Source organism: Oncorhynchus masou, chromosome 30 (assembly GCF_036934945.1).
Source record: "Oncorhynchus masou masou isolate Uvic2021 chromosome 30, UVic_Omas_1.1, whole genome shotgun sequence".
Lineage (NCBI taxonomy): Eukaryota > Metazoa > Chordata > Actinopteri > Salmoniformes > Salmonidae > Oncorhynchus > Oncorhynchus masou.
This window is the reverse complement of record NC_088241.1, coordinates 33,325,815-33,339,031: the sequence shown is the minus strand read 5'-3', so window position 1 is coordinate 33,339,031 and position 13,217 is coordinate 33,325,815. Positions and strand designations below refer to the sequence as shown.

Sequence of the window (13,217 nt, the reverse complement as noted above, 5' to 3'; positions counted from 1 at the left end):
GTTCAGATAAACGTGGTACCTTCAGCTGTTTTGAAATTGCTCCCAAGGATGAACCAGACTTGTGGAGGTCTAAAATTTATTTTGAGGTCTTGGCTGATTTCTTTTGATTTCTCCATACTGTCAAGCAAAGAGGCACTTGAGTATGAAGGTATGCTTTGAAATACATCCACAGGTACACCTCCAAGTGACTCAAATGATGTCAATTAGCCTATCGGAAGCTTCTATAGCCATGACATAATTTTCTGGAATTTTCCAAGCTGTTTAAAGGCACAGTCAACTTAGTGTATGTAAACTTCTGACTCACTGGAATTGTGATCCAGTGAATTATAAGTGAAATAATCTGTCTGCAAACAATTGTTGGAAAAATGCCTTGTCATGCACAAAGTAGATGTCCTAACCAACTTCAAAAACTACAGTTTGTTAACAAGAACTTTGGAGTGGTTGAAAAATTTGTTTTAATGACTCCAACCTAAGTGTATGTAAAATTCAGCCTTCAACTGTACCTTAGTTTAGGCTGCCAAATGTTTGTCATTTCTGTGTCACTATTACTAAAGTTTAACAATTGGCACCTCAGCCCAAACACTCACAGTAAAATACATCCGTACTTCTCTCTGCAGTCAGCCAATGCGGTGTGGCCAGGCCACTGCCATCCACTGTGACAAGCAGTGTGACTTGATCCTCAACTGTACCGAACACACCTGTACCCAGGTGTGCCACAACGGACTGTGCCAGCCGTGCCAACTACAGGTCCAGCAGGGTGAGATACTACAAGAAGTTCCACATAATATAAAAAATAGCGATGAATTTGTCCTTGTCTCAATCTCTTAGCTGTGGTAATGCGTTACACTGATGCAGTCTCCTGTTTTTCTTAACCTTTGACCTGCTGACGTGCTATTGCAGTGTGCTTCTGTGGTGTTGTCTATCGGGAGGTGCTGTGTGGGACGGATAAAGACTGCTTTGACGGCTCAGGACACTTCTCCTGTCAGAAAGCATGTGGCAAGTACGTTCTAACCAGCAGATAGAAAATAACTTTTTAGTTTGCTACTTTGAGAATATGATCTCTTGCTCCAATCATGCCTTGTATATTATTTATTGATTTTCTGATTCGCAATATTTTCTCGCTCCCAGGATGTTGGACTGTGAGGCCCACCGATGCAAGCAGTTGTGCCACCGTGGGCCGTGCCAGCCGTGCCCACGCTCCCCCAGACTGGTGAGGAATTGCCCCTGTGGGCAGACGGCCTTGGCCAAGCTCCTGGAGCTGGGCTACCCTGAGCGCCGCAGCTGCTCTGACCCCATCCCTTCCTGTGGCAAGAAATGCAACAAGCCCCTGCCCTGTGGATCCAACGGTAAGACTGACAGTGTATCCACAGGTATGATCTTTCTATGGGATTTAAATGTGTTGACTTGTTCCCCCATGTCATTACAGAGACCATCCACATCTGTGAGAAGCTGTGCCACGAGGGCTGCTGTGGCCCCTGCACACTCACCTCCACCATCAAATGCAGATGTGGTTTGAAGATCAATGTTAGTCCCCAAAAAGGAGTACTGTACATCTATGGTGTTTGTATCATGCTTGTATCGTGAGGGAAAGTCTTCAAATGTAATCAAATTGTATTTGTCACATGCGCCAAATACAACCGGTGTAGACCTTACGGTGAAATGCCTACTTACAAGCCCTTAACCAAGAATGCTTTACGAAGTTTTAAGAAAAAATAAGTTAAGTAAAAAAAAAGAAAATAAATGTAACAAATAATTAAACAGCAGTAAAATAACAATAGTGAGGCTATATACAGGGGATACCGGTACAGAGTTGATGTGCGGGTGCACCGGTTAGTTGAGGTTGTTGAAGTAATATGTACATGTAGGTAGAGTTAGTGACTGCATAGATAATAAACAGAGTAGAAGCTGTTAAGAAGCCACTTGGACCTAGACTTGGCGCTCCAGTACCGCTTGCTGTGCGGTAGAAGAGAGAACAGTCAATGACTAGGGTGGCTGGAGTCTTTGACAAGCCCAATTTTTGGGCTTTCCTCTGACACAACTTGGTATAGAGGTCCTGGATGGCAGGAAGCTTGGCCTCTGTGATGTACTAGGCCATACGCACTACCCTCTGTAGTGCCTTGCAGTCAGAGGCCGAGCAGTTGCCCTACCAGGCTGTGATGCAACCATGCTATTGATGGTGCAGCCGTAGAACCTATTGAGGATCATAGGACCCCAAATCTTTTCAGTCTCCTGAGGGGGAATAGGTTTTGTTGTGCCCTTCACGACTGTCTTAATGTGCTTAGACCATGATAGTTTGTTGATGTGAACACCAAGGAACTTGAAGCTTTCAACCTGCTCTACTACAGCCCCGTTGATGAGCACTCACCCATTCTGTCTTTTTCATGTAGTACACAATCAACTCCTTTGTCTTGATCACATTGAGGGAGAGGTTGTTGTCCTGGCACCACATGGCCAGGTCTCTGACCACCTCCCTATAGGCCGTCTCATCATTGTCGGTGATCAGGCCTACCACTACTGTCATCAGCAAACTTAATGATGGTGTTGGCGTCGTGCCTGGCCATGCAGTCATGAGTGAACAGGGAGTACAGGAGGTGACTGAGCATGCACCCCTGAGGGGCCCCTGTGTTGAGGATCAGTGTGGTGGACGTGTTCTTTACCTACCCTTACCACCTGGGGGTGACCTGTCAGGAAGTCCAGGATCCAGTTGCAGAGGGAGGTGTTTAGTCACAGGGTCCTAAGCTTAGTGGTGCGCTTTGAGTACTATGGTGTTGAACGCTGAGCTGTAGTCAATGAATAGCATTCTCACATAGGTTTTCCTTTTGTCCAGGTGGGAAAGGGCAGCTTGGAGTGCAATAGATTGCATCATCTGTGGATCTGTTGGTGCGGTATGCAAATTGGGAGTGGGTCTAGGGTTTCTGGGATAATGGTGTTGATGTGAGCCATGACCAGCCTTTCAAAGCACTTCATGGCTACAGATGTGAGTGCTACGGGTCAGTACTTGGGCACAGACACTATGGTGGTTTGCATGTTGGTATTACAGACTCAGGTGGAAAATATCAGTAAAGACAATTGCCAGTTGGTCAGCGCATGCTTGGAGTGCACGTCCTGGTAATCCGTCTGGCGCTGCTGCCTTGTGAATGTTGACCTGTTTAAAGGTCTTGCTCACATCGGCAACAGAGAGCGTGATCACACAGTCGTCCGGAACAGCTGACGCTCTCATGCATGTTTCAGTGTTACTTTCATAGAAGTGAGCATAAAGTAATTTAGCTCATCTGGTAGGCTTGTGTCAATGGGCAGCTCGCAACTGTGCTTCCCTTTGTAGTCTGTAATAGTTAGCAAGCCTTGCCACCTCCGACAAGTGTAGGAGCCGGTGTAGTACGATTCGATCTTAGTCCTGTATTGACCCTTTGCCTGTTTGATGGTTCGTCAGAAGGGCATAGCGGGATTTCTTATAAGCTACCAGGTTAGTCCCGCTCCTTGAAAGCAGCAGCTCTATCCTTTAGCTCAGTGCGGATGTTGCCTGTAATCCATGGCTTCTAGTTTGGGTATGGCCGTACGGTCACTGTGGAGACGACGTCATCGATGCACTTATTGATGAAGCCAGTGACTGATGTGGTGTACTCCTCAATGCCGTCGGAAGAATCACTGAATATTTTAGTCTGTGCTAGCAAAACAGTCCTATAGCATCTGCTTCATCTGACCACTTTCTTATTGACCGAGTCACTGGTGCTTCCTGCTTTAGTTTTTGCTTGTAAGCTGGAGTCAGGAGGATAGAAGTATGGTCATATTTGCCAAATGGTGGTCTAGAGTTTTTTTCTTTTTTTCTCCCCACCTCCACCTCTGGTTGCACATTTAACATGCTGATAGAAATTTGGTAAAACTGATTTAAGTGTACATGCATTAAAGTCCCCGGCTACCAGGAGCGCCGCCTCTGGATGAGCGTTTTCCTGTTTGCTTATGGTGGTATACAGCTCAGTGATCTTTGTGCCAGCATCAGTTTGTGTTGGTATTATTTAGAATTGCAACAGTGCAATTTAGATAAACAGAAGAATTTAGATAAACTCTCTTGGTGAATAGTGTGGTCTACAGCTTATCATGAGTTACTTTACCTCAGGTGAGCAGAACCTTGAGACTTCCTTAGATTTAGTGCACCAGCTGTTACAATATACATAGACAGCCAGCTCTTGTCTTACCAGAGGCCTCTGTTCTTTCCTGCTGAAAAAGCTTAAAACCCGTCTGCTGTATTTTATTAATGTTGTCGTTCAACCACGACTCCGTGAAACATAAGATATTAGTTTTTAATATCCTGTTGGTAGGACATACGTGATTGTAGTTCGTCTATTTTAATTTCCATTGATTGTACGTTGGCTAATAGGAGCGATGGTAAAGGGAGATTACCCGCTCGCTGCCGGATCCTTACAAGGCACCTGGACCTTCGTCCCCGATATTTGTCTCTCCTGCGAATGACGGGGATGAGGGTCTTGTCGGGCGGCTGAAGTAAATCTTTCCTGTCCGACTTGTTAAAGAAAAGGTATTCCTTCAGTACAGGGTGAGTAATAGCTGTCCTGGTATCTAGAAGCTCTTTTTGGTCATAAGACATGGGGGAAGAAACATTACGTACAAAATAAGTTACAAATAATGTGGAAAAAAAACACGCACAATTGGTTAAGGGTTTGTAAAACGGCAGCCATCTCCAGCGCCAATTTCAATAGTTCCGTATAGATTGCGCAGTGTTGCAAATGGTGGTGTAATTCTGTTCTACCAAAGAGAACCCCTGAAGACCAACTCTTTGTTTTCAGGATGTTCCCTGTGCAACCATCCAGAATGAAGGTAAGATTTTTTTCATTCTTTGGGGGGGGGTGTTGCCACTGTACTTACTAAAAGTAGATTTGTCTTGTACTTAAGTGCCTCATCCATTGTCATAATGTCCTCTTAATTTAATCTCTTTCCTTCCTCCCAATTGTAGATGGACTGATTTTTACCTGTGAGAAGCGCTGCCTCAAGAAGCGCTCCTGTGGCCGACACAAATGTGGCGAGCTGTGCTGTGTGGTGAGTGACAGAAAGCAGTAGGTGGCACCCAGTTTGTAAAGAACACAGTCAGGAAGTAAAAGTCATACATTAGTTACCTGAATGAATTTGGTAGTAGTTATTAGGAATGAATTGATGGCACTACAGAGGGCATCCAGACGTGCCTGCCTACTATCTAGCTGGTGTCACACTGACATATGTCCCCGCCCCATAGGGTGTGGAACACACATGCTCTCTGGTCTGTGGCTACAAGCTCAACTGTGGCCTCCACCGCTGCCAAGAGCTCTGTCACCGTGGGAACTGCCAACCCTGCTGGCAAACCAGTGAGTACCAGTCAAAGTTCCCAGTGCTACTCACAGTGGCACTGCCAACAGATGTTCACAAGCCAGCAGATGCACAGACGCTTGAGTCATTTTATCCAGGCTTTGCGATTCTTTTTGGTTCAAATGGCAATGTTCCTCACCATGTCTTATCTTGCTTAAGTCTAGAGCACATCCTATTTCACAGGGTAGGAAATCCATTTACTATACCAGTGGGGGTGAATCTTAACTTCTACTTAATTTTCACTGTCTCCTATTGACATGTGTTAGTGTGATACAGTATGCTGTGTCTTGATCATTGAGATCACATGGCCCCATTAGCTAAGTAACCTGCCAAACCTGCCAGGCCATATTCCTCTGATTGCCTGCCTGTTTCCTGTGTGTAGGTTTTGATGAGCTGGCGTGCCACTGTGGGGGGACTGTCCTGTTCCCCCCAATCGCCTGTGGCACCAAGCCCTTAGAGTGTAAGAACCTGTGTACCAGGAGGCACAAGTGTGACCACCAAGGTAAAGAATCAAGCTACCTCTAGAACCAAAGAAATCACTACAATTCACCTGGAAGACTGCAAGTCATATATATGTGTGTGTGTGTGTGTGTGTGTGTGTGTGTGTGTGTATATATATATATATGGTGCCATTTGGGATGAATCATTTAATGTTTATTCTTCGGTCTCGTCTCATACTGTCTGTTTATGTCCTCAGTGTTCCATAATTGCCACAGTGAGGAGAAGTGCCCACCCTGTACTTACCTCACTCAGAAGTGGTGCATGGGAAAGCATGAGGTAACTTTCCTGATATTAGCCTATTGGCTGCATTGATCTAACCTTCAACCGGCTTCCTTTTGAAAGTATAGCTTGTGCCCTAAATGGCACCCTATTCCCTATATAGTACACTCCGTTTGACCAGAGCCCTATGGGCTGTAGTCAAAAGTAGTGTCCTATATAGGGAATAGGGTGCTATTTGGGATACTTCACCAAAGCCTTCCCCCGCAGCGAAGGAGCAACATTCCGTGCCACCTGCAGGACATCTCCTGTGGTCTGACCTGCAACAAGGTGCTGCTGTGTGACCTCCACCGCTGCCACCGCATCTGCCACCGGGGAGAATGTCTGGCCAAGGACGCCTGCCGCCAGCCCTGTGTGCTGCCCCGTGCCGACTGTGGCCACCCCTGCAACGCCCCTTGCCACAAGGGCACCAGTTGCCCGCGCAACACCTGCGCTGCCAAGGTACAAAAAGTTTAATGTTCAACCAATTGACTAGAGGGATTTTATCCTGGTTAAATAAAGGCCAATTAAATCAAAAATGTGGCACCTGCGCTATAGAGAGATTGCACTACATTTAGGGTGACATTCTGAATGTAAACATATGGAAAATTTCCCCCGAAATGACCGTAGCTCTTCAAATACTCGGGCACATTTTTGTAAAAAAAAATTTAACCTTTATTTTACTAGGCAAGTCAGTTAAGAACAAATTCTTATTTTCAATGATGGCCTAGGGGCAGAACGACAGATTTGTACCTTGTCAGCTCGTGGATTCGAACTTGCAACCTTTCGATTACTAGTCCAACGCTCTAACCACTAGGTTACCCTGCCGCCCCACATGGGTCAGACGTGGAGATATAGGCAGCCGTGTTGGACAGCAGCAGTCTTCTTCTTGTGGCCAGGGTTTCATGAGTTTCCATGTCTGTCCCACAGGTGGCGCTACAGTGTGACTGCGGCCGGAGAAAGGAAACGGTAGTGTGCACGGAGGCAGCCAGTGCCCATCAGAGGTGCGCGCGTGTGTCCTTATGTGCCTATACAGTAGAATCAAACAACCACCTTAAATGCGTGCTCTAAACCAGTTTTCACTTATTCCATGTGCACTTTTCCAAACTTGACTGTGCATGCGGTGCCAACCAGTGGTTCCCAATTATGTGTCCCTGTGCTGTAGGTATGCAGCCATTGCCATGGCCAGTAAGCTGTCTGACATGCAGCTGGGTGACTCGGTAGACATCGGTCTCATCACTAAGAAGGAGATGAAACAGGCCAAGTAAGATGGGACCAAACCTTATAGCATACAAAACATAGTTGTTCACCTTGTACAAAATATGAGTGTACCGTTTCCAGCTTATGTTAATGTCTCTGTGTGTTCCATCTCAGGTTGGAGTGTGATGAAGGGTGTGCTGCACTGGAAAGGAACAGGTCAGTTTTTGCACAGCTGTTGTGCGCTCGCACACAGCAGGGCTCCAGACCGCAACCATTTTAGCCGCATTTTGCGACCCTTTGACTTGGCTATACGAGATTAAATTCTTAAGTGGTCGCATCGGCGTAAGCTTAACATTCATTACATGGTCACCTCACTCAAGTTTCAAAACAAACTTTTTGCTGCCTGAAAACATGATTTGGTCAAACAGTGAAGTGCTTTATCCTTACGATTCCTGTAATGCAAGTGTCTGCCAAGCTCATGTGCATGATTCACTAGGGCCTGCTGCTGTGATGAGTGAGCCGATCTCTCTCTCTCTCTCTCTCTACGCCCGTTGTGCGCTCTGGGAATTGCTGGGAAAATCACAGCTTTGGAAGCAACTACTTAACTGTCAAATAGACTATTTTACAACCGATCGCAAGAAATTTGATATGGCTTCGAGATACGAAGCGTGCAAAAGTGGAATGCGCATCGGCCCTTGCGAGTGCATAGGGTTGTAGGCTACAATTGCAAAAACTTTTACTGATAGATTTAATAAATGGCTACTAGCACTGGGTATTATATTTAGTGTTAGCGATCTAATGTGTTAAGTGTTTTCACTTCCTCGTGGTGAATTGGCTCCAAAATACTTAGCATATGGTTTTAGTTCACATAAAGTAGGCAAATTCATCTCCATTGAACAACAACATTCTGGAGTCATATTTTAAGAGTAAAATATAACAATACCCTATTGTCAACCCACAATTCATGACAATCACCGGATTCTTGGACATGTTAGACGAAACAACTTATTTATTGAATAGCCTAACATTTCAGTATTCTATCATACCATCTGAAGCACTGTGAATGACTTTATAATGCGATTTACGCATTTATTTTCCTGTTGCTTAACGCTGTGGGGGGAAACTTGGTGTAACCAAACCGTGAGCTAGTGGCACCAGGGGAAAATGCTGGTCTGAAGCCCTGCACACAGACAGCCACTTGATAGCACATTGCTTTAGGCTGTCGAATGGATTTTTGTTTTCTTAAAATGTGCAGTCAACATCCAAGCTTTTTCCTGTTCTAGTCTTCTTTAGATCAGTGGACCTTAGTGTCTGCCCATGTTCGGTTGTGTGTATGTGTCCTGACAGGCGATTGGCTGTGGCCCTGCAGAGTTACCCTTCAGTGGACCCCTTCAACATCCGCACCTCCTCCTCCACTTATAGTGACAGCCTCCGAGGAGATGCCAGGTGGTGTACCAATACATGTAATGTATTATCCAATGCATGCCGAGAATGTTCTCAGATATTGTTGTCTTCGTGTGCATGTTATGGGGATAATATTTCCCAATTTGAAGGCCAATTGATGGCACCGATGTGCTCTGAGACACCATTTTCATATTTCATTGATGTCTTTAAATCAAAATCACATTTTATTGGTCACATACACATGGTTAGCAGATGTTAATGCGAGAGTAGCGAAATGCTTGTGCTTCTAGTTCCAAGCGTGCAGTAATATCTAACAATTTCACAACTACCTTATACACACAAGTGTAAAGGAATGAATAAGAATATGTACATATAAATATATGGACGAGCGATGGTGCGGCATAGGCAAGATGCAGTAGATGGTATAGAGTACAGTATATTCATGAGATGAGTAATGTAGGGTATGTAAACATAAAAGTGGCATTGTTTAAAGTGGCTAGTGATACATTACATCAAGATGGCAAGATGCAGTAGATGGTATAGAGTACAGTACATGCATATGAGATGAGTAATGTAGAGTATATAAAGTGCATTGTTTAAAGTGACTAGTGATACATTTATTACATCTAATTTTTAATTGTTAAAGTGGCTAGAGATTTGAGTCCGTATATTGGTAGCAGCCACTCAATGTTAGTGATGGCTGTTTAACAGTCTGATGGCCTTGAGATGTAAGCTGTTTTTCAGTCTCTCGGTCCCAGCTTTGATGCACCTGTACTGACCTCGCCTTCTGGATGATAGCGGGGTGAACAGGCAGTGGCTTGGGTGGTTGTTGTCCTTGATGATCTTTTTGACATCGGCTGGTGTAGGTGTCCTGTAGGGCAGGTAGTTTGCCCCCGGTGATGCGTTGTGCAGACCTCATTACCCTCTGGAGAGCCTTACGGTTATGGGCGGAGCAGTTGCCGTACCAGGCGGTGATACAGCCCGACAAGATGCACTCGATTGTGCATCTGTAAAAGTTTGTTTTTGGTGACGAGCCAAATTTCTTCAGCCTCCTGAGGTTGAAGAGGTGCTGTTGTGCCTTCTTCACAACGCAGTCTGTGTGGGTGGACCAATTCAGTTTGTTCAAGATGTGTACACCAAGGAACTTAAAACTTTCTACCTTCTCCACTGCTTTATCACAACGTAAAGTATTTCTTATTTTTCCAAATTTAGAAAAGATTTGAAGTTTGTCAGCGAGGTTGAAGAGGAGATCAAGAATCTGGTTGAGTTGGCCAGCAAGGTAAGAGACCAATAGACTTAGGTTGTGTGCTGAATAACACCCTATTCCTTATAATAGTGCACTACTTTTGAACAGAGCCCTATGGGTCCTGGTCAAAAGTAGTGCACGAAATGAGGAATAGGTTGCATTTTGAACACAGATGGGGTGAATTTAACACGGAATTAAAGCACAGGGACAAGAATAAACACACGCCTCTTTGGCATGGAATGTCACCCACCACTTAAATTGAGTACAGCGTGTATTATTTAAGAGCAGTTAGATGAGATGGTGTTGGATTTAAATACTTTATACAGGGCCAGCATTTCCCTATACATGACTGGGTTTCCCTAAACCACTACCAGCTTACTAGAGGACCTTCGGTTTGCGTAGTCTGCATTTAGCTAAAAGCTTCTGGTCCCCTTAGTTGAAGGAGTGCAGGAAAGACTTGAAGTATTTGAATGTCCTTGGGTATTACGATGGGTATTGATGATGATGATCGCTAAAGGTTCGATTTGTCGTTGGTTATCCCTTTTGGTTCTGAACATTGGGAAATACTACTTTAGTCAGCATAATGTCCAGTGAATCAGCTCCGGTAGCTAGCGATGTTTATTAGGACAACATTTATTTAAACCTTAAATCAAATGGGGACTCGGAACAATCTTTCATAGTGGAAACATGAAGTCTTGAGTGACGTGTGTGTGTGTAACCCGTTTTCAGGGTAAACTGTCCAAGAGGAGCCACTGCTTCCCCCCAATGAACAGAGAGCACAGGAAGATAGTCCACGAGCTGGCTGAGGTCTACAACGTAGAGAGCGTGAGCTACGACAGCGAGCCCAAACGCAACGTGGTTATTACCGCCATCAGGTAACGCCTCCACATGCACTTTACAATCTATGACGATCTCAAAATAGATGCATGTTGTAGCTTTAAAAATACTTTGTAATTACTGTCTGTGCAACAGTATCAGCTGGGTATATTTTGTATGAAGGGATGTGTATTGTGAACAATTCAGACAGTGCTGTGCCTCTGCTATTCTGAGGATATGTTGTAACTGTACTTTTTGCTGTGTGCAGGGGGAAGTCTGCCTGTCCTAACTCAACACTGACGTCCCTGATAGAGAGAGATACAGGGGTCTCAAGGGCACCCCCACCCATTGCCCATATCAAACATAGCAAGTAGGCATGCATCTTTGCACTCATACATTGAAATCAATCAATCAAATGTATTTATAAAGCCCTTCTTACATCAGCTGATGTCACAAAGTGTTGTACAGAGACCCATCCTAAAACCCCACACCGCAAGCAATGCAGGTGTAGAAACACGGTGGCTAGGAAAAACTCCCTCGAAAGGCCAGAACCTAGGAAGAAACCTGGAGGAACCAGGCTATGAGGGCTGGCCAGTCCTCTTCTGGCTGTGCCGGGTGGAGATAACAGAATATGGCCAAGATGTTCAAATGTTCATAAATGACCAGCATGGTCAAATAATAATAATCAGTGGTTGGCGAGGGTGCAGCAAGTCAGCACCTCAGGAGTAAATGTCAGTTGGTTTTTCATAGCTGATCATTAAGAGTATCTCTACCACTCCTGCTTACTCTAGATAGTTGAAAACAGTAGGTCTGGGAAAGGTAGCACGTCCGGTGAACAGGTCAGGGTTCCATAGCCACATGCAGAACAGTTGAAACTGGAGCAGCAGCATGACCAGGTGGACTGGGGACAGCAAGTGTTCATCAGCCAGGTAGTCCTGAGGCATGGTCCTAGGGCTCAGTTTCGCCGAGAGAGAAAGAGACAATTCGAGAGAGCATACTTGAATTCACACAGGACACTGAATAAGGTTGGAGAAATACTTGAGATATAACAGACTGACCCTAGCCCCCCGACACACAAACTTCTACAGCATAAATACTGGAGGCTGAGACAGGAGGGGTCTGGAGACACTGTGGCCCCATCCGACGATACCCCCGAACAGGGCCAAACGGGCAGGATATAACCCCACCCGCTTTGCCAAAGCACAGCCCCCACACCACTAGAGGGATATCTTCAACCACCAACTTACCATTCTAAGACGAGGCTGAATATAGCCCACAAAGATCTCTGCCACACAACCCAAGGGGGGGCGCCAACCCAGACAGGAAGATCACATCAGTGACTCAACCCACTCAAGTGATGCACCCCTCCTAGGGACAACATGGAAGAGCGCCAGTGACTCAGCCCCTGTAATAGGGTTAGAGGCAAAGAATCCCAGTGAAAAGAGGGGAACCGGCCAGGCAGAGACGGCAAGGGCGGTTCGTCGCTCCAGTGCCTTTTCGTTCACCTTCACACTCCTGGGCCAGACTACACTCAATCATATGACCCACTGAAGAGATGAGTCTTCAGTAAGGACTTAAAGATCGAGACCAAGTCTGCGTCTCTCACATGGGTAGGCAGAACATTCCATAAAAAATGGAGCTCTGTAGGAGAAAGCCCTGCCTCCAGCTGTTTGCTTAGAAATTCTAGAGACATTAAGGAGGTCTGCGTCTTGTGACCGTAGTGTACGTGTAGGTATGTACGGCAGGACCAAATCGGAAAGATGGGTAGGAGCAAGCCCATCTAATGCTTTGTAGGTTAGCAGTAAAACCTTTGAAATCAGTCATAGCCTTAACAGGAAGCCAGTGTAGAGAAGCTAGCACTGGAGTAATATGATCAATTTTTTGGGTTGTAGTCAAGTTTCTACCAGCCGTGTTTAGCACTAACTGAAGTTTATTTAGTGCTTTATCCGGGTCGCCGGAAAGTAGAGCATTGCAGTAGTCTAACCTAGAAGTGACAAAAGCATGGATACATTTTTCTGCATAATTTTTTGACAAAGTTTCTGATTTTTGGAATGTTGGAGATGGAAAAAAGCTGTCCTTGAAACAGTCTTGATATGTTCGTCAAAAGAGAGTTCAGGGCCCAGAGTAACTCTGAGGTCCTTCAGTTTTATTTGAGACGACTGTACAACCAATATTATGTCAGATTCAACAGAAGATCTTGGTTTCTTTCAAGCATCTCTGTTTTGTCAGAGTTTAAAAGTAGACCATTTGCAGCCATCCACTTCCTTATGTCTGAAACACAGGGTTCCAGGGAGGGCAATTTTGGGCTTCACCATGTTTCATCAATGTACAGCTGTGTGTCATCCACATAGCAGTGAAAGTTAACATTGTTTCCGAATTACATCAAGAGATCATTCGGAAACAATGTTAACTTTCACTGCTATGCGGATGACACACAGCTGTA

The 13,217-nt window shown here is 45.1% G+C and overlaps 1 protein-coding gene across 2 annotated transcripts in view; it reads left to right on the top strand.

Moving 5' to 3' along the window:
• LOC135522553 (transcriptional repressor NF-X1-like) overlaps positions 1-13,217 on the top strand; it is a 32,165-nt gene that overhangs the window by 15,359 nt on the left and 3,589 nt on the right. The window contains exons 7-23 of one of the 2 annotated variants that reach the window (XM_064948928.1): positions 618-757; positions 901-1,000; positions 1,129-1,346; positions 1,427-1,524; positions 4,800-4,830; positions 4,967-5,049; positions 5,243-5,351; positions 5,735-5,854; positions 6,050-6,129; positions 6,340-6,570; positions 7,039-7,112; positions 7,274-7,372; positions 7,483-7,524; positions 8,656-8,754; positions 9,925-9,991; positions 10,688-10,833; positions 11,043-11,144. In XM_064948928.1, coding sequence (XP_064805000.1) covers positions 618-757; positions 901-1,000; positions 1,129-1,346; positions 1,427-1,524; positions 4,800-4,830; positions 4,967-5,049; positions 5,243-5,351; positions 5,735-5,854; positions 6,050-6,129; positions 6,340-6,570; positions 7,039-7,112; positions 7,274-7,372; positions 7,483-7,524; positions 8,656-8,754; positions 9,925-9,991; positions 10,688-10,833; positions 11,043-11,144 — 1,839 coding nt within the window. Of the gene's footprint in view, positions 1-617; positions 758-900; positions 1,001-1,128; positions 1,347-1,426; positions 1,525-4,799; positions 4,831-4,966; positions 5,050-5,242; positions 5,352-5,734; positions 5,855-6,049; positions 6,130-6,339; positions 6,571-7,038; positions 7,113-7,273; positions 7,373-7,482; positions 7,525-8,655; positions 8,772-9,924; positions 9,992-10,687; positions 10,834-11,042; positions 11,145-13,217 lie in introns of those variants that run through there. The other variant, XR_010452701.1, reaches the window with a different exon arrangement.